The sequence below is a fragment of the Anoplophora glabripennis genome, unplaced genomic scaffold (genome assembly GCF_000390285.2).
Source record: "Anoplophora glabripennis isolate ALB-LARVAE unplaced genomic scaffold, Agla_2.0 scaffold5, whole genome shotgun sequence".
Lineage (NCBI taxonomy): Eukaryota > Metazoa > Arthropoda > Insecta > Coleoptera > Cerambycidae > Anoplophora > Anoplophora glabripennis.
In genome coordinates this window covers 3,451,074-3,476,792 of record NW_019416525.1, presented here as the reverse complement: position 1 = coordinate 3,476,792, position 25,719 = coordinate 3,451,074, and the positions used below count along the sequence as shown (strand labels likewise).

At 36.2% G+C, this 25,719-nt stretch overlaps 1 protein-coding gene across 1 annotated transcript; it reads left to right on the top strand.

Moving 5' to 3' along the window:
* Window positions 1-429: 429 nt before the first annotated feature.
* LOC108906793 (homeobox protein Nkx-6.2) lies at window positions 430-25,719 on the top strand. The gene is made up of 4 exons (XM_018710151.1): window positions 430-1,063; window positions 11,534-11,557; window positions 13,757-13,941; window positions 25,555-25,719. The coding sequence occupies exons 1-4, from the start codon at window positions 430-432 to the stop codon at window positions 25,717-25,719; spliced, it is 1,008 nt and encodes a 335-aa protein (XP_018565667.1).

The following is a 25,719-nucleotide window of genomic DNA, read 5'->3' as shown; positions in this document are numbered from 1 at the left end:
TACCAATGAAAAAAGCATTAATCTCTTTTAAAAATAGAGCAGAGTGCAACCACGCAGCTAGGCGACACGCACCGAATCGCTAACTGCCATAGAGGCCACCGTAATGAGCTTCCCAGTAGCACATATTTAACATGCAGTTCAGTTTATAGACATCCCCACTAGCTCACCTTGCGAGTCCGCCCACCGGTCTCACCTCGAGCCGGCGAGTGCATAGTCTTCCAGCGCCAGTTCAGTTCATTGTCAACCGACTGGTGATTGGAACACGCTCCTTTAGATCTAAGATTTTAACAATTTGCACCACCGGGTGGAGACGCAAGTGACTGTGATGTGCAGTGTGGGTCGCCACGTGTAGTGCACCAGTACATCGGCGAGGACAATAGCGACGCGACGTTCGCGTCCACAGCTGCAACCACGGCGTCTCCAATAGCAATGACGCAGCATAGCGACGCGTCCAGTGACCGGTCCGAAGTATCCGTTACCCCACCGCCGCCAGTCTCGAAGATGCTCGAATTCGCCAGCCAGCAGAACCTGAGCTTCCTCAACCTGGAGCACCGCAACATGCTGGCCGCCCCGTTGGCCGCGCTCCACTCCATGACCGAAATGAAGCAGCACCAGACCCATCTGAGCCCCGATCACATGCACCAAGAAAAGAGCGACGCGGACGTCTTGCTAGAACGTACAAGTTTACACGTAGAACGCTCAGGCTTGACGTCGCGCAGTCCTCTAGGTGCCACTAGCAACAGTAACAGTTCCCAAGGGGCCAACCCCCACGGTATCGACCATATTCTATCCAGACCCACCCAGATCACTACCGGGCCTCTCCACTTTCCCCATAACCTGGGGTTCACGCAGAACACCTTGGGGATGGCTTCCAATAGCTCACAGAGTGCGTCTAATTCGGGGCTCAGAGGATTCAATATTGCCGCCGCTGCCTTCTTTCATCATCACGCCGCCAATTCGGTAAATAAACCGCCCGTAGAACTGGGCAGGAGCACCGGGGGACTCTACTGGCCCGGAATCCAAGGACTCAACCCCATCGCCTGGAGAGATCGCCTTAGCAGTAGTAAGTACACGCATATTATCAACAAAATCTCTCACATATCCATATGTATATATTCCTTCACATTCGTCCATTTACCTCTTCCTACAATCAGGTGAGGGTAATGATCGATTTTATTCAAGATCGAACACTTAAAGCATGAAACAATTTAGCTATGGACAATTTAAAAATCTGCCTTGCTTGATAACAATTTGATAAGATATCTATATTTCCTCTTTCAACGTTTCCAAAGTGATTTAATCGTTTTGTAATTTATTTAGTTCTACTTACTACTTACAAACACTTCTTAGTTTTCACGCAACATATAGGATGCCACAGGGTTCAAATCTGGGACCACTGCATTTTATTTTATTCATAATTCTTGTTCTTGTTACAAATTTTACTTTTTCTCACAAACTCTTCATTTGAGACGATTGATTTTTTACAAGACTAATCAAGATCAAAGACATACATCCTGAGAAAATTTGAACTGGAAAAGTCTGTCGATAATCTGTATTCACGCAGTGTCGATTTTGTATTCAGATTGTTATATTCAACAATTTAAAAATCTGTCTTCTTTTCTCTTTCGAAGTTTTAAATGTGATTAAATCGTTTCGTGATTTGTTTAGTTCGCTAACAAACATTTTACAAACACTTATTTTCACGCAACATATGGGATCATTGCATTTTCTTTCATTCCAAAATACTTCTGTATCTTTAAACAGTTTAAACTAATAAATACTTTACAAACACTTCTTACAACGTTTGCAATTGAAGTAGTTTCCACGCAACATATGGGGAGCCTATGGGCCCAAATCTAGGTCCACTGCATTTTCTTTCATTCATAAACGATCTAGTTCTTATTACAAATTTCGCTTTTTCTTCATTTGAGGGCAATGACTGATTTTATACAGGATTTCAGAACCAAAGACATAAAATTTGGACAGGAAAAGACCGTCAATAATTTGTTTCAATTTTCTATTCAAATTGCTATGTTTAACAATTTAAAAATCTGTGTTCCATTCTCTTTTGACGTTTTAAATGTGATTAAATCGTTTCTTGATTTGTTTAGCCCACTAGCAATAACTTTTTACAACGGTTATAAGTTAAGTAGTTTTCGTGCAACGTATGGGGTGTCGCAGGGTTCCAATTTGGGACATTGCATTTTTTTTATTCATAGATGATCTTGTTGAGTCAATTTCTTACACATATTTTATATAGGATTATTAAAAACCTTAGATGTAAAATATGAACAGATTTAGGCTGGAAAAGGCCGTCAATTTATCATAGATTCAATTTTCTATTCAATTTGTCGGATTCAAAAAATAAAAACATTGATTAGATAAACGTTTTGAACGCGATTAAACGGTTTTATGATTTGTTTAGTATTACCTACCACTAGCAAATACCTCTTACAACTGTTCAGTAGTCTTTATGTGACATAGGGGGTGCCACAGGGCTCAGATCTCAGACCACTGAAGTTTTTTCATTCATAAATGGTATCGTTGCGCAAATTTCTTGCTACAAATTTTACAATTTCTTCATCTGCGGTCAACGATTGGTTTTATATTGGACAGTCCAAGGCCGAAAATGTAAAAGACTGTCAGTAATTTAGGTAACATACATTCATGCCGTTCAGTTTTCTATTCAAACTGACAAGTTGAAAAATTTTTAAATCTGTTCAATGTTAATTTAATTACCTATTATTTTCTATTTCAACGTTTTTCATATGATTAAATCGTTAGGTTTCGTGCAACATACGGGGTGCCACAGGGCTTAACTCTGGAACCCCTACAGTTTCTTTCATTTCTAAATGATCTTGTTGCGCAAAGATTATTAAATAATTAATGTTATGTTCACCATGTATCTAAGTCCCGCGATTTGGTTTCTGACTTTTATCAGTTATCTTTATTGCCAATACCCATCTTTATAATCATAATAGTTTGTGTTGATTACTTCTGGTACTAGCAACAGTTTAGCAACAACATAAGGATCTGAGTTCCTTATTTTACTGTAACTTTTTTAGTACATTGGAGATATATATCTTGCTTTTAATCACAGACTTTTAATGTTGTTGTAATTGATAATGACAATTTAGCTCTTTATCGTTACAAATAATACCTCATAATATTTTCTTTGTTTTTTGTTATACATATAGAATTTTTCAGAAAAATATATCTTCTACAGTTTATTTTAAGAACAACAGACTTAGATTTCTATTTTTTTAATATTAAAGTGGGTTTTGAAATTTCTAAATACAACGTAATGCATCAAAATTTTGAAAAATCATGGGCGTAGGAGTTTCCATATTTTTTAAGGTGCTAATACTAGAAAATTAAAAATTAGATAAATTAGATTTTCTCAGTGGCGTACGACACACCGAGCAACGGTTTTACTTATTTCCGACAAAAAAAGTCAAATTCACAATCACTCGGTGCGGACCGCCCAATCCGATGTGCTAACCGCCGTCTTGCAATTGTCGCCGGCGATAACGCTCGCGTTAAGAGACGTCCGGCATGCTGATCAATTCACGTCCTCATCAGGTTTACCTATTCGACCATAATTCCAAATGTAAACAGTGATATCTGCACTCTCCTCATGCCACACCGCCAGCACCGAATTGTTGACCCGGAATGTTTACGCTATCACGTGATGCAAACACGAGATGGTTGACTTAATCTATTTGCCGGTTTCTGATAATAATCATTGTGTTTACACCTGGCCAACAGACCGGCAAGATGATAATGCCTGTAGGCTGTGCCTCGAATCCGACGTGGCTTTGGATCGCGATATTTTTCCAGCGGCGGCTCGTCGCTACGCGATAACAAAAAGAAATTTTATCCTGGAACCCCACAGAAATTTAAAACGCGTCGCCACTGTGCGTCCCCTCCTTTTTCTATATTTTATTATTTATTTTAGGTACTGACTATGTTTCTATTTTGAGTGTGTTCATTTAGATCGGATGTTAATAAAGGAATATAAAAGATAGTGTAAACATCCGATTCCAATCTCGGATGTGCCCGCAGCAATGAAACAAATGGGACGGGATTATTATTAATATTTGGGTGTAAACATTATCCATATACAAATGGCGCAGCCACTTCACAAAACAAGTGCCACAATGTAATTATAACGTTTAATCAGGACATATGTCAGTCTGATATCATTTATTTCACAGGAATATCCAAATTTACGGCGTGGAACGATATAACAATTGATAACCTAGCAGGCGACAAATTTACACCTATGTAATGTACAGTCTGAACAAGCGAAATGATGATTCATCGCTGCTAATGACCTTGGGGTCGAGTAAAATTTTGTTTAAAAAAATGCTTATTTAAAAATTAAGAAATTTTAATTATTATTTTTATTTTTGATCCACGTGGGTAATAATGAACTGAAAATAAAATTATATGAATTTTTGTACAATTATATCTACCAATGGTGGACATTTGATTCACAATTGTATTTAAAAGGAAAATTATCTCTTCCATTTTATTCGTAAAACGAGCAATTTTCGATTTTTTTAGTGTAAAATATGCTTACTACAAAATTGAATAAAAAAAATATATAAACGTTTCTAGCAATCTTTTGTTGCAAGTACAATTTCAAATACAATGTAATCAATAAGAATAAAATTTTTCTAAGGGACAAATTTCCACTGTCCGTGATTGCATTGTACAGTAAGAACCTCGATAATCCGAACTCCGGTAATCTGAACCTCCCCACTAATTCGAAAGGCCTAAATTACAAATCCGATTATCATACACGAACTAAATTCTGAAAAAAATCACCGCAAATAAAATAATACATGTATAGTCCTTCCGAAGTCAGTTGAACATGTATAAAAACACGTAGGAATAAAATTTAATGGGTTTCATAGGCGTCCCTAAAAAAGTTTTCTGCTAAAGGTAAAAAATTATAATAATTTGTATATAATGTGTAGAAAATTTCTATTATATGTTCATTAGATTTTAATTATTTATGTCCTAAAACAATTTTATTACATATATTGATGGTAAATTAGTAAACAAAATATAGCTCTTATTTCTCTCTTTCTCAATTGTAATATGAATGATTAATAGAAGGTGCCTATAATAAATTAAAATTACCTGAATCAGACCAAATTCCGCATTGCTGCACTGCACTGCTAGGCTATTTGTTGACAACTTAATTTATGGTCAGGTCGCCCAGTGCGGCTGTGTTTGTGGCGCGTTTGCCCGCGCGCTCGTTCTTCAACTGGGCGACCAGACTTATATATAGATATGGCTAATAAATATGGGAACAAGTTTATTAAATATTTCATCTCCTGATTCTTCAATTGAGACTGGAAAGACTATACAAATCGTTAATAATAAAAAAGAACGTTAGCGTAGAGATTTTTTAAGGGATAGTAAGGGGAAAATTTCTACTTTTCGTGATTGCATTGTACAATAGAATCCGGTAATCCGAACGACGCGTCTTTGATTCTTAAAAAAAAGGTCACGCAATCAGCAACTTGTCGATATAAAATGTCAAAACACTTTTTGGTTTGATTGTAAAAAAAACAAAAATTTGGCAGATCTTGCCGAGACCCCCGATCTCGTGAGGCCCGGGGCTACAGCCCCCGTAGCCCTCCCTTAATCCGGCCTTGGTTTCAGGCCTTAAATTACTGAAACCTGGAATTTGTGTGAGCAATGTTTGATAATCCGAACTTTTTGTTGTTCCGAACTACCTTCAGTCCCAATTATTTCGGATTATCGAGGTTCTACCGCATTTAAAATTGCATTTGTAATAAAAAAATTCCTACACTTTTTTTTTTTTCTGTGAAGCGAACAGTTAGAATTACTCTCGTAATTCTGCGTATTTAGTTTATTTTATACTAAAAAAAATAATAACTCGAAAATGTGTTTTTCGAATAAAATGGAAACGCAAATTCAAGTGATTTTTTACATTTACTTAGTTTTCGAGATTATCAAGGCGTTTGTGCTTGAATACACCATATTTAATACTATGTACTATTTATACTTATTTTATTGCATAAATATGTACGTATTCCGGCTCGTGGCAAAGTTTCCCAACAAGTTTGAGGAGTCTGTTAAAAACTGATGCGTCTCAGATTGCCGCAGGAAAATCAGCAGAAACGTTTGCCCGGGCAATTGTAGTGGGAGTTCAATTCGGTCGAGTCGTCAAAGCAAAGGAAATATCTGTCATAACGATAATATTTTGATACCGTCGCTGGGAGTTTGTAGCAACTGTGTTGACATGAGAAACAAATAAAACAATCGGATAGGACGGAATAACATCGTTTATGGGGAAGGGAATATCAATGATAAAATAATCTTCCAGGGGAATGTAATTGTTGTTTTTATATGTTATAAACTTTTCTTGTTGCGGAACGGTGGGGGCGAGGGGGGGGGGGTTCGCAAAGCGAAGAGAAGAATACAAAAACGTAATCCTCCGCGTGAAATATGCACATCGTCGATTTACCCGTACCTACGGATACAAGCGTGGCAAGTATAAAATATTATGAAATGTTTGAAAACAAGATTCGAATCGGACGACAGCTATCAGATCCCGATAATTAATGTCTGGAGCATGTTTGATTTGCCAAGTTAATAACGCTACTGCCAGATGGCGCCAAACAAATAACACATACGTCACCGGTCATTATACGTTCTGCCCCCCCTACGATTGGGCGAGGCCTTCGCCTCTAGTCTACCGGCCGCAATACACCTAAACTTGTATATTGTGATATATGATGTAATAATGCTGCAAACATATGTGCCTCTTAACGCGATAACGAAATTAGTATTGATACGGCGTAATCAACTCACTAATGAAGAAACGCATATGTCGCTTTATATTCTAAATTAATAATCATCATTTCATAAACAGGGATATGTGTTCTATTTTGATGTTCTCCAAACAATCACGATTGCAATAATCGAGCAGATAAGACGCATTAAACTTTCCAGTTTTTAATTACGCACCACACGGGACGCGTTTCAAATGATACAGCTGCGGACGATAAAAAGTCCCCAACCCCCAAACTTTTTTGTCCACAGCTGTATTATTATTGTATTAAAAATAACGCAATTTCTTAGTAAATCGAAAAGACGTACAAAAACCGGGAGAAAAATGACAATCCCAAGGAACAAACTTAATTAAGACAACATTGTACCTTATGGCCGGTAATAAACAGTATTCCCGGCATCACCGGGACGCGGGAGACACGATGACCTCAACATACAACAACCGACTTCTCTAATTGAAGAGCCCCGTACTGAATTACTTGTTCATCCCGGCTACATTTAACGGGCTGTCATGTGCCCCATCGTCATTCCAGCAACTTTTACGGCCTTCAGCAGCCGTGTGTGTACGCTAAATTCACTCCGACTATCCGACGTCACCCCCCAATTGCTCGCATGCTTTCTTAACGCCCCGAACTTAATAACAAGCCGATTTACCCGTACAACTCGAAAAAACCGTTTTTCCATAAGTACCATTCGTAAGGCATCGCATTTGACGCGTCATCGCCCAGTGACGTCAGTATCGTGGTAAGAGCTTTGCAAGAAGGGGCCCAATTGAGTGGCCAGCAAGATCACCCGATTTTGCACCATTAGATTTTTTTATGAGAATATCTAAAAAGTGTAGTTGCAGCACATTTTTATCTTATACGTATTTTTATTACTTTATAGAATGACATTATGTCCCCTTGGAATGGGGTATTTTCCAATTTTTTTATTGCATCACAAAATATCGTTTTCATTTTGACCACCCTTCCCGCCTCTTTCCTATTCTTTCGCTTATAGTCCAATTAAATAAGCCTTTAAATCGAAATTTTGGTCAACTTGCCTGAATTTTTGATATGAGTTAGTTTGAGGTATATTATAACAATAAGTGACAGTAATTTTTTGTTCAACCCCCGGCCAAGGGTGAAAAAAGATAAAACAAAGGAGTTTTTCAAGATAACTCAAAAGGGGCAAGGGCTAGAAAAAAAAGTTTCTTATAAAAGTTGTAAAGCATACAATTCTACATAAAAATGGCATCTTGACTTTTTCTTGTACTATTAAAATTAACAGAGTTAGGGAGGCTAGAAGTTAAGGGAAGATTTCAGAAATTTAAAAAAATCATAACAAGCAGAAAAACGAATGAATTTTGTATTTTTTTTTTAAATCTAAAAAATGTAAAGACACGTATTTTTTTATCGGCGGAAAAACATATTTACGGGGTGAAATACACCCTCAAAGTTCGCCCCCCAAAACAGTTTTTTCAAAATTTCTGGGGTTCTAATCAATATTTTGAAATGAAACAAAATGGAAATTACTTATGATAAAAAACAAATATTTCGCAAGTGATTCCGTGTTTGGGGGTTGCTACCCTTATTTTTTATTTCAGAAAAACTATATTTTTTATTTATAAAAAAATCATATTTACTCAAAAAGAATTAAAAATATGATTTATGTAAACAAATTGACAAAATTAAATTGACCTGTTTCGAGGTTTTCGTTAAAATCTCTGTTTAGGGGGGTGAACAACAAATTTGAAATTGTTATAACTTTCTTATTAAAAATTAAAAAATATATCTATTTCTCTGAAAAGAAAGGTTATATTTTTTAGAACACATCGAAAAAAAAATTACAAAATTAATTCATTTTTCTGCTTATGATTTTTTAAATTTCTGAAATCTTCCCTTAACTTCTAACCTCCCTAACTCTGTTAATTTTAATAATACAAGAAAAAGTCAAATGGCCATTTTTATGTAGAATTGTATGCTTTACAACTTTTATACGAAACTTTTTTTTCTAGCCCTTACCCGTTTTGAGTTACCTTGAATAATCCTATTGTTTTATCTTTTTTTACACTTGGCCGGGGGTTAAACAAAAAATGACTGTCACTTATTGTTATAACATACCTCAAACTAACTCATATCAAAAATTCAGGCAAGTTGAACAAAATTTCGATTTAAAGGCTTATTTAATTGGACTATTAACGATGTCGTACACGTAAAATTAAATTCCAAATTAAAGTAAGAAAGAAATTGCCGATTTAAATTAACTAATTCGTTGACCAAATTATATATTTTTAGAAAATGAACATTTTCGTTTTCTTTGCAGTTGAAGGAAACTGCCCCGTTGGGAGAGTTCCCGGGATACGCCGCTGATCCGTCTAATGGCGTAGATCTTCCAAAAATGTTATCGGCGCAAACTAGGGCGACATTAGCAAGTCTTTAACATAACTGACGATGGTCAACCATTAAAAGAGTTACAAATGCAAATTGAGGCTCAAGCGGGCTCAGCGAAGTGGCTGAGCGCGAGGGAGACCCTTATCGTCTCAATCCATCTTCCCCACGGCGAAGTGTTGTGCGTGTCGTGTTCTACAAGCATCACCATTGTAGCAGTGTTTCTGTGGTCGCCGGAGGCGGTAGCCTAGCAACGAACAAGGGGTGGGGGCGCCGCCCGATCGAGCAAGCTGTTTTAAGCAAGACACCCTGTTAGAATAATTATATCTCTAGATAACGGGATCATGAGATTATCCACTTTAGCATCGCCCCATCTCGCTTATCTTTACGCCGGCACGCTCTCCTCACTGGTCGCATCATTCCGTTCTATGGTCGCGATGAGGGGGCGCCCCCCCGTTACGGAAACGACAAATTGAAAAATTCATAATTTCTTCATCGCTTCAGACCAATTCGAAATTGCGTCTTTTTTCTATCAAAAAAATATATTTTCCAATGCTGTTCAGTTTTACATTATTTTGGATTGCATTTACAGCATCCAGAGATTCAAGACATTTCTGTTTCTCTTGAGATAGTCTTTTGGTGGGAATCTCAACTGAAAGAATTGGAAGTCTTTTGTGACATACATTAGTTTCGTTCTAACTGCACAGAACTGCTTTCGAATGGCCTTTCCATCATGTCAGTCACATAACAGTCTTGCAGCAAGAATCGTTCAGGTTTACATTCATTTAGACTGAATCTGAATTATCGATAGACCCAGAACTTCTAACTCTTGGTCACCCCTAAGACAGTTCGTTTGCCAATACCGAGAAAATATATTTGTACAGAAACAATGGTGTCCAACATCAGTCGTAATGTTCCTAGACTAAATGTGTAGCTCACCTCTGGTACAAAAATTCTTGTGCACACTCATTTCAATGTTTCTCTTTTGGTAGGGATTTTGACTATCCTTAAATCCAAATCTTCTTCAGTTAAAACATTTGGAAGACTGTGACTATAACTATTATTAAATTCTCTCGTTAGTTTCATTTTTGTTTTTGGATTGAATTTTTATTTGGTCTGTTTGTAGACCAATCTTCTTATTACTTCTTACATCCAATGACGATGATTTTTTAGCAGTTTCAAACATTCCTATATTGTGCATTACGATTTTTGTTCCATTGTTAAAGCCTGTGTGTAAGGTTTGTTGTGTGTGAAAGTATAAGAGTACGGGTAACGGCAGTACGCTTCCAGGTCTGTGCGAGTTGTCCTTGATTAGGTATGAATAATTCCATGATTGTGCTTTCATGAAATGTAAGATGCTACCTCGACTAAACAAGACCTCCATTTACCATTTAATATAAACACGGATCTATAAATTACCTTCCCTCTATTATTTCATTTTACATTCATAGTTGCTCGTTTCTCTAGTTCAGACTCTTCCAGATATTAATCATGCGCCATGTTTAATACCAAAACAAGTTTATTTATGTCAGACGAAATAAATCAGCCATTTATTGGTCTAGCAGGTATGATTTCGAAGATAAATCGGTTCATCCAGATGTACAAATTAATGTAAAAGAAGGAGTGTAGGGCTCAAACTCGCCTAGCCCTCAAACCTACTTACTCTAGAGTTTTTACTCTCCGATAATCCGTGTTTTCTATTTAAAACTGCCGGATTTTATCGAGAATATGGTCCAGGTTGGGCTTGCGGGCCCAGTCGATACTTTTATATTTGTAAGATTCTACATTGAGAAGACCAGATGTCTATATAATAATCTATATATGCTGACAACGCAGAATGTAGCGTAAGATGGCCCTCGTGGGATACATAAACCCCGAACAAATTCAATAATGCATCTATAGTCTCGCTTCAGCGTCTTGGAAGGCGGGGACGTTGCGATATCGAATGGATATTCGCTCGGGAGACCTGACCGTATGTTCATATGATGTTCCCATATTCCACTACAGTGAAAATAGTGAACACGTCTTTATAAATCATATAAATCGATGAGGATCTGACTACCGTCCGTTCTCTCTGCAACTCGACGTGTCGATGCTTTTCTATTTCTTATATAAAATTGTACTTTAAATCCAGATTATTTTCCTAAAAATTTTTGCCTCACTTTCCAAAGGAAAAATGTGAAAACTGTTACTTTAATTTAGATCCTCGTAACATTAGACTAATCGTTCTTAATATAGTCTATTTGAACAAAATTTTACTAGTTTCTATTTATTAAAAAATGTTCTTGTACTGAGTAAACTGAAAAACTAAACTATCATTTTTATTACAGAAAACGATCTCTATGTACGATACGGTAAGTCCATTTTAAAATAATTTTTTTAAAGTAAAGTTATAGTTTTTTAAATTATGCCCGAATTTTGTGTAGCCATTTTTAAATGCAAAAAAACGCAATCAAAATTTGAGATAAAGGAAAAAGTTAACCTATGTAAGAACAGATCTTTTTCCCTTTTGCCATTTTAAAAAGTACCTCTCCAGTCATAATAACATAAAATTACTCAAAGTATTATAACTTCTTTTTTAATGATACGGCTGACTGGTATCGTCATGAAATTGTCAACACGGATATGCCCGAGCACAACCACAATTGCCAATTTGCTGATTTTTTCCTCAGTTTTAAGGATTTTTAGGAATAGTTATTTTTCAGTATTCCAACTTTGTCAATTTATTTCTGCCTAATTTATATAGCTTAAATATTTAGCATGTAAGTCATTATCAATTATCAATTATTAGACTTGCCACCAAACATTACCAGATGTTCACAAAGGTAAAGCCGACCTGATTTTTTTGTAATCCCTTGAAAATTGTACATAGTCAATCAGCGTTTGAGCCTCCCAACAGGTGCTGTTTATAAATGAGATTCTGATATAAAGACTTTATTAACGAGAAATAAAAGTGACATGTGGAATGTCGCGGCTTAGTTTTTAATTTTCCTGTTCATTAAAAAATTACCGGTTGCGGCGAGAGCAAAAAAATTAATCCCAGGTCCGGGGTAATCCGGTACACTTTTAATTATATTTTGACGTGAAAAGAGAGTTTTAAGAGTGTGTTAATATGGGCTGTCAGAATTTGGAACAGGAGATTTAAACCGACACATGTTAAGGCAATGACATTGCGTGTCGAGCTAGTGGAACAACAACCGAACGGTCTCAGTTCTTGTAACATGTGCCGCCAGAGAGAGAGAGAGAGAGAGAGAGATCCCCGTTACGCTGTTAGGCACTGATTTTCCCGTTTTCCGGGGAGAATTCCGTATGCGGCACTTGTCTCGGTCTCCTTGGTGTTTTCTATTGGTTAACTATTGAATTATTTTTACTGCATCTATAGCTTCATAGAGAAACCGTGAATTCCCTGCGCTTCTCAAAATTTACCGCTCTTTCCAAACAAGAATACTGCCATATGATAAATATTTAATTACCTAATTAAACGATTATTTTCTGGGAAGTAAGTAAAACAAAGCTGTAAATAATTGGTCATACGGAAATAATGACATTTTAACAAGACGTTTACTTCGGAAAATCCGAAAGTGAAGTTAAATTTGCAGTAACGTATAAATAATCAATATCTAACAATCTGTTTAGCAATGTCTGTTAAATGTATGTCATTGACAGCCTTACCACACTAGAAATTAAAATTCCTATATGTTTGAAAATATATTTGTTGCACTTCTGTTCAACGTCATTAAATACCCTTAACAAAAATTTTACTGACCTTTCGATTCATTGAAATACATGTGATTTGAAATATTCGTCAGTAATCGCATAATCAAAGGAATATTACTTAGCAATAAATTTTTAACTAACATGAATCTACATTTTAAATAAGTGAGTGCCTCTGTTGTTTTGATTTACAGTGAATCAAACAAAAAAAAAGGAAAGAAAGACACGAGACTGTTATTAGTGTTAAACTTATCTTTATCTCTATAATGACTTGACGATTTTTTAAATTGTGCTCATGCAGATTTTCAAAAAAATAAAATTTTTTAACACATTTGCTAGGCTTCAAACGGTATATAGCAAAAATTTTACTGATCTTTCGATTTATTAAAAAATGTATAATTTCAAACAATCAAAGGAAATATTATTATAGCTAATAACAGCTCATATAATGCTTTTGGAATAGTTGTAACTGAATTTAATGTAAAAATGACAGAAGACAATGAAAAAAGAACTATATTAGAAAGTTTAGTAAATATATTTTAAATTGTCAATTTACGTGCTTCGAAATATAGATTTTCGATAAGTAATAAAAATGTTTACTGTTTTCAGGTTTTATAATGGAATATTATAAAGATTTTACTGATCTTTCGGTTCATTAAAATAGGGTACGTTATAGAGGGGTTCTTAATCGCAATTAAGTAGCTATAAACTCCAAACTAATAAGGAAATCGATAAAAGTTAGTTGTATTTCGAAAAATAATATTAACGTAGTCGGATTTAATTAAAAAATCGTCCTGAACGGATTTTAGCAAAGTTCTGATTGTAGCTTTGATTTGCAGTGAACCAGACCAATATGGGCGGCTTGGGAGGCGACAAGGACGCAAAAAAGAAACACACGAGGCCTACTTTCTCCGGACAGCAGATATTCGCACTGGAGAAAACCTTCGAACAAACCAAATATCTGGCAGGGCCAGAGCGAGCGAAACTAGCTTACGCCTTAGGGATGACCGAGTCCCAAGTGAAGGTAAGTTCGAGTTACTCACTCCTCGATGAGTTAACGACAGATTTACCGATGTTTCGATAAGGTTTTATTTTAACGAATTTACTTTATCGGAACGGGGCGGAGGAGAATTATCTTTTCTTCTCTTTCGTCCCGTATCAATCAGATCCGGAAATCCTAATAGCGATGACGATGTTTGTTATAAACAAGTGGCGCCCCCCACTGTATCTCGTCGCCCTAATTCAATTTGTCAGAAGATTATACGGCATAGCCGCACACCCTCTTTAGACAATACATCATACCGGGCACAGTTACCCCCCGCGCCCGCCGTTCCATTGACGGCCAACTGAGGGGAAGTAAGTCGGGCACTCATCCGCAATTGTATACAGTCTAATATCTGCGCTGTTGTATTACAACGTCGAAGAGAAAACCTTGGCATCGATTCACGTGGAATTTTACACTTTAAATTTGTCATCGGTCCCAAATAAATTTGGCAATACTTAAAAAAAACAGATGAAACAAAGAGATCGTTTTGTTGCCACGTTTTACTTAAGATTGTTTCATCAGTAGGGCTATCAGCTATTGAGCCGCGAGACATAGGCGTACGCATTATTTATTAAAAAGCAACAAGATAACAAAGACAACAGTATACTAAAGTGACGTGAACGTGAAAAGCATTCTGAGGTAACAGCTCAAGCATGTGTCGGTTGACCCACTTGGCACGCCATTGAATTGAGGCTCTCTCTGACAGCCTTACTAATTATAATACCTATATAAATTCATATTTTAAAAATATGGATGTATTTGTCAGTCCAAAATAAGCCTTTATTTAGATTTTCCAGAAAGTGAAGGTGCTTAATTCTACCGTTACGACCGCATTATTGGGGCGATACTCCGCATAAGATACCATACATTTAAGGACCCTGCTAAAGACCTACCAATTATTTTTAAGATCCATAGCGTCAAATTCTTTCTAGGATTTCAAATAACTTCGAGAACAACACATTAAGCAATTATATAAGTGAGATAGAAAGACTATACAGGGTGTAAGAAGTTTGAGTGCCATTACTTCAATATGAGAGTAATCATAAATGAACAAAAAAGTTGTATATTACAGGGGCGTAAGATTATGTTTTCAAAATACAGCGAGTATTAATATTGGGGAGTTTCATTACAACATGATAACAGCGCTTAACCTAACGCTACACAGCTGGTGCATACCACGTGTGCACGCGGCAGACTTGTCCTACGGAAAAAATGTAAACAACTATTATTGTGAAACATCAAACATCAAGAAAAGGAAATAGTAATACGCAAAAAACACTCAGATACGGTCCAATTCCAGATACCAACTGAATTACGTATTTCTGGACAGCTTACCACCTCGTGTTATCCGCCGCGCCGTTGTCACATTGCTCAATATGAATTTTATCGTATTTTAAATTTATTACAACGCTAATTATTTTTTAAAATTAGGCATAAAGAAGATAAAAATAGTGATTTTATGGTATTCTATGCACGCAGTTATGTTAATAATCCTTAATTAATCGAATTTTTGTACATTGAGTTGGAGCTTTTAGGAGAGTTTAGGACCCATGTTATATGAGGTTTTTTTGTTTATTTTAATGTATTCTATCGTCTGTTACAATTAGGGCAGTCAAACTTCTGACACCCTGTATGTTTATACGTTACTTCCGGTGGCAAATTTTTAATGTTATTTTTCAATATTTCACTTTTTTCAGCCTAATTAGAGGGTAAAACCCTGTTCAAAACTGATTTTTTTAATTCATGCAAATCTTGTGGAAAAAATTACAGAAAAGTACTGACGGCTGACCGGGTGCGGTTTTAATCCATTGAAATTTTTCAGTCGCCTGTGGCTCATATTAGGCGGGATATGTCAAAATCGGCGTCGGGTGCAATGAGTGAGCGGTTTTTAAGAGACACCGGGGGCGCGGGCGGCCGGAAAAATGTGGATTTAATTGATTCCGCAAAGATCTAATTACGAGCCGAGTTATGCGGATGACGGCGGATGAAATCTCAATATTAGACGTATTATTTTTTGTGAGCACGGAGGCTTATATTCAAATCTCGGTGGCTAGAGATTCAATAAAAATGCAAATTTAGAGAGTAACAAAAGGGGGCATTTACACTTGTCGAAAGCGTTCGTCAAAGCGGGCGGGAATTCCGCGCACACCGTTTTCATTAATTCCGAACATATCGTAGAAACACGCGTTGCCACCGAATTACTCATGGGGGGACGGTGATCCGGCCCTATTCTAACCCCACGATATACTTTAACTTAATCGGATGGATTCATTTCGAACGGACCGATATATTGCGGTGTCGCACTAATCGCCTGGATGACGGTTTTCAATACGCTCGACTTAAGGCTAACCGGATATTTAACATATTTGTATTAGATTTATAATTGAAAAATTATCATATTCATTACGTTTCCATTCGCTCGCTTCACTTCTCTCGTCCCGACTCCTTTCAAATAAGGATTTTTTCCGGAACCCGTAAATCCTCGTTCATCCGATCCTGACATAACCTCACCACAGAGTCAACTGCACGTTCTGAACGCCATCGCGCGAAAAAACACGTAAGCTTTGTTTACGCAGCGAATTGACAGTTTGAAACTGTTTTTATTTACTACGCATTTGTTAAACTTCAAACAGTGCACAAGCAAAAATTTTACTGATCTTTCGATTCATTAAAAATGGGTATAATTCCAAATATTATGTAAAAAGAAATATTAGCAATAAATTTTTAGTTAAGATGAATCTCTATTTTTGTATTTAAAAATCTGGAGCCCTCTGTTTTGATTTATAGTGAATTAAATCAATATGGCACCAAGGAGGCAGAGACAAAAAAAACAGAAAGTTATTAGTGTTAAATCTATATTTATATCCGTCAATCTAAAATTTTCTCTGTATTGACTTCGAAAGTTTAGTAAATATTTTTTAAACTGTCATCCTACAACTCAGAAATACAGATTATCAAAATTTATGAAGATTTGTTACACTTCTGTTAGATTCTAAACAGTGTATATTAATTGAGCAAAAATTTTACTGATTTTTCGATTAATTAAAAATAGGTATAATTTCAAATATCATATAAAAACAAACATTAGCAATAAATTTTTAGTTAAGATGAATCTCTATTGTTGTATTTAAAAATCTGGAGTCCTCTGTTTTGATTTTATAGTGAATTAAATCAATATAGGACCAAGGAGGCAGAGAAAACAAGCAGACAGCTATTAGTGTTAAATCTATATTTATATCCCGTCAATCTGAAATTTTCTCTGTATTGACTTCGAAAGTTCAGTAAATATTTTTTAAATTATCATCCTACAACTCACAAATACAGATTTTCAAAATATATGAAAATTTGTTACACTTTTGTAGGTTCTAAACAGTGTATATTAATCGAGCAAAAATTTTACTGATCTTTCGATTCATTGAAGATAGGTATAATTTAAAATATCATATAAATAATAAATAATAACAATAAATTTTTAGATAAGATGAATCTCTATTTTTGTATTTAAAAATCTGGAGACAAAGAAAACAGACAGCTATTGGTGTTAAACTTATGTTTATACCGGTCAATTTGAAATTTCATCTGTATTAACGAAAGTTTAGTAAATATTTTTTAAATTGTCATCCTACAACTCAAAAATACAGATTATCAAAACTTATGAAAATTTCTCACACTTTTGTTAGGTTGTAAACAGTGTATATTAATCGAGCAAAAATTTTACTGACCTTTCGATTAATTAAAAAGGCATAATTTCAAATATTCGCCTATAATCATAATCAAAGGAAATATTATCTAACTGAAAATTTTTAGCTAATGCGAGCCCATAAGTATTTTAAATTCATTTTAATTAATATAATTTATAAATAATTCCCATTTATTTGGATCTCTTTGTTCTGATTTTGTACCTTTGATTTACAGTGATTCAAATCAACGTTGTAAATTTTGCGCTGTTGTTTAGATTGACATTGCACATTTAAGACTGAAATAAGGGTAACAATCTGACAAAATATTTTTTTCTGTAATATTAAAAATTTTAGAGTTACTTCCGATTTGTTCAAATGTGATAAGATTATTAAGATTATTAGGAAATTTTCCACATAAAATCGAAAAGGCCCGTTTATAATATAAACGAAGTAGTATCGCAAAAATTATAGAATAAGACTCAAAACGGTGGTTGTTTCTTTTAAAAAATCAAGGGAATGGCATTATAAATTTAAGTATTTCTTAGCTTAATTAATATCTATTCCAAAAAGGGTAGTTAAAACATAATATAATTAAGAGAATTACACTCCCTGATGTTTGTTTGGGGGGCGGAGGGGAGGGTTCCGGCCGTTCCACTCGCAGCTTAACGAAGCACACCAGTCCAGATTCCTGCTAAGTTATTAATTCTCGGGAGAGCTTTTTATTTAGCATTTTTATTTAATCTGAGCGCCGTTTTATTATCATAAAACATTCCGCATTTTTATAAATTAAATCCTTGCTTGAGACTGACGCGGAAAGAAAGAGGGAATTCTCTTTGATGCGAGTAAATAAATACTTAGAGGAGCGGCTACATCGAAAAATTCATCTTGAAGTAATAAATTTAAGAGTAACCCATCAAATTTTACGACACTTTTGAACGTATGGTCAATTTAAAAGTTTAGTTGGATAAAATAATTACGTAATTTTTTGTTTTCGATGTAAGCGTCGCGGGCAGAGAGAGGCCTGTTCGGCGTCCTATTTCGCCCCTTCCAGGGCGGCGAGGCGTCCCTAAAACCGCGGGCGTGTAGCGCTTCATTACTCTAAAGGGACGCCGGGGAATAGAGCAAAAAATAATCTGGACAAACTCTTCCGGAGTTCCAGTTCCAGCCGCCGAGGAGATCATCGTAAAACTCGACTAAATGCCCACTTTTTAACATCTCCCTAACTTCATTACCTTGGCTGGGAATTAAAAATTAATTTTATCTTTGTTACAAGTTTAATTAAAGCAGAATGAATGACTGGCGCAGCGGGTGTCGAATTTCACTTCAACTCTTTTGAAGATTATCTCGGCCCCGGCGACACAAAAAATGTAATTAAAGCTTAACAGCGCCCCGCGCCATGCCACAATATACCAGGTTTGTTGATACGCAAGAACCGAAACTGTTGAAATTATATCTTTATATCCGTCGATGTCAAAATTTCTATATTTGGCTTCAAAAGGTCAGCAAATATTTTTTAAAATGACGTACAAACATTTGATGCACTTTTATCAGACTTTAACGGGTATATACTAACAAGCAAATTTTTTACTGATCTTTCGATTCATAAAAAAAGTATTTATAGATAAATTACAAATTTTGACTTGTATGGAATATTCAAAGAAGTTTTTTTTATCTTATAATAAATAAAAGCTTAATTTTAACTATATTTGGAATCCACGATGTTGAATTCAATTTAAAAATTATCACAAACGGTTTGCAGCGCTATTTTGATTGACAGGAGACAAAACAACACATGATATTTATTGTTAAGCTTATCCTCATATCCGTTGATGTGAAAATTTCTATATTGATTTCGAAAGTTCGGAAAATATTTTGTAAACTGTTATACTTCATGGAAATGCTGATTTTTAAAACACATAAAAACTGATTTAACTTTTATTAGACTTTAAACAAGTGAAAACTATCAAGTAAAATTTTTACTCATCTTTCAAGTCACTATTATCTTTTCAATAGTGGTATATTCAAAAGGGATTTTGATGGCAAATATATTTTCAAAGAACACACATTAAGCCAAGTACGTTTATTAGACATCTAAAACTGTCTAATCATCTAAAATTTACACCGGTTATAAAAAGACATCGAATATTTGTCTAAACTAACCTATCACAGTTTAAAATTCGACACCATTGGGAATATCACGGGGAATATTAATATAAGTAAATTTTTTACCTATCTTTCGATTCTTTAACAAAATACAAAACTTCAAATTTGAACCACCAATATAATCAAAAACGTACAGTTTTTGATACCGACAGTAAGTAAACATTTTTACTGACCTTTCGATTGAAAAAGTATAAAACATTTCGCAGTTAAAACCTATCGATAATTATTAAACGACGAGATTACAAAAATACAACCACCAAGCGATGGAATAAAAAATTCATCGGCTTCCAAATTCCGCAGAGTACCGACGTCACCGATTACGATGGAAAATGATTATGTTATCTGAATTATACCCGATTAACCACGAGCCATGTTTTTATTGATGCCATTTTCATTAGTCTACGTGATTTGAATGTTATTAGATTATTGATTGGCGATGGCAATAATAATTAGAACTTACGCGTTTAATGATGTTGGAAATGGAATAATTGAAAGATAATTCCGACGACAAGAGCATGCCAGTCAGTACTGTTGCGGCTTTCGTCGCTGTCATATTCGATTATTGCAAAGATTAAATAGTCGGTACTGACCATTAACCTAAAAATTGTTCATAAATAATTGGTACTGTTGTTTCTTTCATGGGGATTCTTAGAAATGTACAAAAAAGAGTGAAGTATTCATTCTCGTTTTTTCTAATGTTTACTTTGTTAGCACTACTTTTGAATGAATTACTCAATATTTACCAAATTTACTGGAATTTTTAGTACGTTTGAACTTGCACCTGAAGGGGCGTTTAAAAAGACATAAATCACCTCGTGGAATGTCTTATTTGTTTCTTTTATGACTTTACAATAGTTTATTTTTATGAACGAAAATATTTCTGTACTTTAAATAGTTCCAGGGTGCGTATCTTCAATACAAGCCTCTAATATTCATAATGAAGCGTAGGAGGCCTTGGTACAGCGCGTCGATACTATCAATTGTTTTTTTATTCGCAGTGTGGGATTATAACTACCCCCCCGACCGGCCTCGTGTAGAAGCGAACGCAGAAAGCGCGATAAATATTAAAACTGAAACGAAATTGCAGTGCAGCCATCAAACCGTAATATTTACCGAATTCAATTAACTGATATATCGTATATAAATTTCCCCTTACGGCAATGACATTCGGTGTTTCGGTGGGTTGAGTTGGTTAGCGCCCGGTTGGGGACCGGTTTGGGCCGCCATTCGCCATTGCTGTCTGTCGGGCTCTCGATCCATCATCCCCTGACACATATATGGAATTTTATTTTGCGGTATCGATGCATCGGTGTGAGAATCCCGGAAGCGTGACGCCGACGCCGTCCTTCGTTGCCCACAGCCAAGCCTCCGAAAATAAATTATTTTTTTCCAAACGCGTCCCAAAAAAAAACAAGAATTCTTACTTAAAAGAAAGAAACACCAACACTTCCAGGAACGGTTTCAATAACAATAAAAACAAAATAAACAAAATAACGACACAACGAGCTCGAACCACATTATTAATTAATTTATTGACACGCGACAGCGTACCGAGATTCAGGGAATGCGCGATCCATAGCAAAATTTGAAATGACTTTATCCATTATTAAATTAACCCGAGACTCTAAATCTAAGTAGACTACTCAATGTAGAACCCAAGAAAAAACTGTCTGTTTTTTCGGAGATCTCTCCTGAATTCGACACCTCGCTTCGACACGCCCATTTCTTGAGTCCAGACGCTTCTGTTCTTATCTTACTGGCGGGAACCCTGAATATCGGAACGCTTTGGCATATCTATGCCATGTTAATAGCTATCTAATGGACTGAATTTACATTTATATAAATAATTCTGTGACTAACTGGACTTAGAAGTAACCCTAGCCTTCCTCTACTGACTGCGTGTAGCAATACGGGACGGATTAGTCAATCTTATTTAATCTGTTCTTATAGCTTGGAAAATCCGCCTAAAAACCAGCTATTTGATCTATTATTCTTTTCCAATTATTATCAATTTAACAACTTATTTAAATTTCTTGGAATTCCTACGTGTTCTTTTGAATGCATTTCGCGCGTTATTAGAAATATCGATTTTTTTCTTTATACCAGATGTTCAACACATGGTCCCGACGATCTAAGTGAACTTGTTAAAAAAAAATACTGCTAAATATCATGAAGTCTTATCCGAAAGACGGTCTTGTGGCGACGCTAACCCTACTTGAGAGCCCTTAACTTTTCGATAAATTAGTGTTGATAGAAATATTTTACTTTTTGACCCATCCGTTCCGAGAACTAATAAATAAATTACCACGCACCGCTAACGTGGTGTGACGTCACAACGTGGCTTCCGCGCGTTTTCCAGAGCTCCGTTTTCATTAATTACTTCGTTGAAAAAAAATCTTGATTTTTTGCACGTCAACCAACTACGAAGTGTGCTTTTTCAACATGGGCGTAGGTAACTTGAGGGGAGCACGGCCCACTCCAGAAAAAAAAGATACAAAAATGTATTTCTCATTTCGGTAAGTCGCTGACTGCGAGATTTTTTTTAGAATTAGAAGAAAGTGTTTAGGTTTTGACACCCCCCAAGCAAAAATGCTAGCTACGCCCATGTTTCTGAATATGAATTTAAAAAAATATACCAAGTAAGATTAGTCGCCTCCCAGTACGGGAAAATATTTTCGGAGGCGACCGAGCTTACGCGCCCGGGAACGTAGTCCGGCTCTTCGCGGAATGACGGTTTGATTTATTGTTGACGTCGCTAATCTACGTGACATATATATGTTTTTATTGTTTGCGAGCGTCCGGTTTTATAATTTCAGATAAAATCTGTATGAATTACACGAGCCGGCAGGGGCCGCCCGGACTCCGGTCCCACCCTAATCCCCGGTCTCTATGTAAATGCAGGGTCATTAGTGTGTCGTTAACCGTTAACGTAAGGCGACCGAATCGATTAACGCTAAGTGACTGCGTAATTAGCTGTACATGCTGGCGCTCTGCTGCGGAATGCGCTGCCCGCGACCCCTGGGCCTCAATCTCAACCCCTAACTGGCCAAATTAAGGGCCACTCACTTCCAATTTGTTCCGACGCCCCCGGCACGCCGGCCTCTCTCTCCTACGGCTCGGGCTTTTTAAATTACTTCCGAACGCGATGAAAACCGTGGGCTGGATTCCGCCGCTCAAAATTGCGGTGTCTCTTTCTCCTCCTTTTTTTAACGCTTGTACGAGGGCGCCACCGAAATTTAATAACAATAATACGTTTCCGGATAATGATGCAGTACCCACGAATTTCGAGTTAATCAATAAATATTTGCAAGCTATACAAAAATTTTGAATGCTAATTGCAACAACGCCGCTGCTGAACAGAAAATTCACCCCAGTTTCGAATGTTGAAAATTGAAAAATTTTCCGAATATTAAGGAATTCGAACCAGGAAACTGTAAGAAAAACCAAAGTGCTAGACTACAAGTCGATCATCCAATCGGCGAGAATCAGAAGATGGGTAAAATCAAGCAAGTCCAATTAAAACGGATTTCGTTATAGGACCTCTGCGGATCCATCAAGGACTGTGATGGAACGTCGACCCTGACTCCTCACCGTTTATTAACCAGGGACGGAACCTGACCAGTACACTTAGTACGTTTTAAATTATTGACATTTTGCGTTGTATAAAGCCTTTGCAAATCAATTTTAATAATTTAAAACCTTGTTAAAAAAATTTTTGCGAGCACACTGCTCCCGGCCTTGTTCAATCGCTCTTGTCCAAACATTGCGCAATCCAGCGCAAGGGATAAAATAGAAGCTGACTAAAATTCTTAGGTACTCAGAAAGCTCCAAAAGCTTTCAAAATTTCAAGTAATCATAGGAGACCTCGAAATCAGTGACTAAAAGACAGTATTCGAATTTGTTGTTGTTGATTTTACCCCAGAATTTATCCGTGAAACGGCCAGGAATGTTACGAGAAAGCCAAAATAACAGCCAGATTCGAATCCGAAGAGGCTGGACATCAAGATCTCAACGGAATAGCAATACCCGAAAATTCGCGGAGCCACCCCGAAGTGTGATCGAACGTCGACTCTGGGATCTTGTAACTACAATAATAATAACCAGAGCGGAAATTTTTTAGCTTTTTATGTAGCCTATCTTTCAGAAGTGGATAAAAATGGACGGTAGGTGCCACATTTTTACGATATCTTAAAAGCCCTTCGAGATATCTAATTCATATTTTAAACTTAAGACCCCGAAATTATCACAGAAAGATTTATTTATCGCCGCCTTGAAAACATGTGTTAAATCGTAAATTAAACGCTGAAATACAGCTCTTGCGCCGAATACAATATTACGTTAACTAATTAATTAAATTATTTTCTATTAATCGGCAAACGTTCGTTAGACTCGTGTTCGATGGTGCAACGAAACAGAGGTACAGCGGTTTTGGCGAGGCAGCCATGTTTCAGAGTGAGACGCAATTAATAAAAGTTTTATCGGATTGAGCTGACGGCACAGTGGCGTCACGGACGAGACTCGGGCCTCCAAGGGTGGAAAATGGGGCGGAGCCATTCTTTGATAGAAATGAAGGGGTGCAAATATATCAACCTTCCGCAAAACTGCTAAACATCTAAACACGGGCTATATGTTTTCAGCGATTTCTGTACAACAGGCCCATTATATATTAAATTTGCGAATTACACGGTATTTTAGAGCCATAGTAGAACGATAAATCATCTAAATAGGGTCTGGGAGTTAATACTGCCATAAGCAACGCAGAACCAACCCGGCGCGCGATGTTTACCGAATACCGTCGAGAGAGGATGCCATCAATTAAACCAAAGATGCTGCAGTGATGTTATCTTCCTACAAACAATCGTTTCCCCTATGAGTTTAATCAATATTCTCATCCCATCTGAATAAAGTACACGTTTTTTCAATAATCCGCGCAACTGAAACACCTATAAAATATTTCACTTATCTCACAATCAGTCTGATTGAAAACATCTTTATGTTCCTGTTTTATCTTATATTGTTCGCTTTTCAGTTTAAATTCAATTATCAATTATTCTTCTGCACATTACTAAACAGTGTATTTGCTGTATAAAGACAATGCTCGTCATCAGTGACCACGACGTTTTAAAAACATCGCCGATAATCGTCCATCACCGCCAGTGAGAACAAAAACGTTTCAAAATTACTTTTATTAATACCTTCACGTTTTATAACGTTTAAATGTAATATTTAGGCACTCATAGGAGTTAATTAAAATTATATTTTGTGTATTTTTTTGTGCTTTTATAACGTTTATTTTTAACGTTTACGCTACCTATCCAACAACGTTGTTCTTAAGCCACATTTAAACGTTGAATTATTTAAATAATTCAATTCATTTAACCTAAAACTTAACGTCTTGCACTTGACTTTAATTTGTTCAATTTTACCACGTTTTATAACGTTTAATTGCAACGTTTGCGCAATCTACCCTGCTATAAATAATGATCACACAGAGTTAATTAAAATTGTAATTTTTATGTAATTTTTATGACGTTTAATTTTCCCTGTTTGTATAACGTTTAATTTCAACGTTTCCTTTTAATTAAAAACGTTATATAATCAACCGTCGACGTTATACCAACCAAAATTAACGTTATTTAAACCGTGATGAGGACATCATTGGGGTATCGAACTCGCTGTTTGTGGCCTTGACCATTTTAAAACAACAATCTTGATGCGAATGTCTTTAAGGGTGTCTCTGTTGTTGCAGGTATGGTTCCAGAACAGGCGCACAAAATGGAGGAAAAAGCACGCGGCCGAAATGGCCACGGCAAAGCGAAAACAGGAGGTGCTGGACAACCAGACGGACGAAAACAGCGACATAATATCGGATACTGAGGAGGAGCACGTAGCGAAGCGACAAAACCTCCAATGA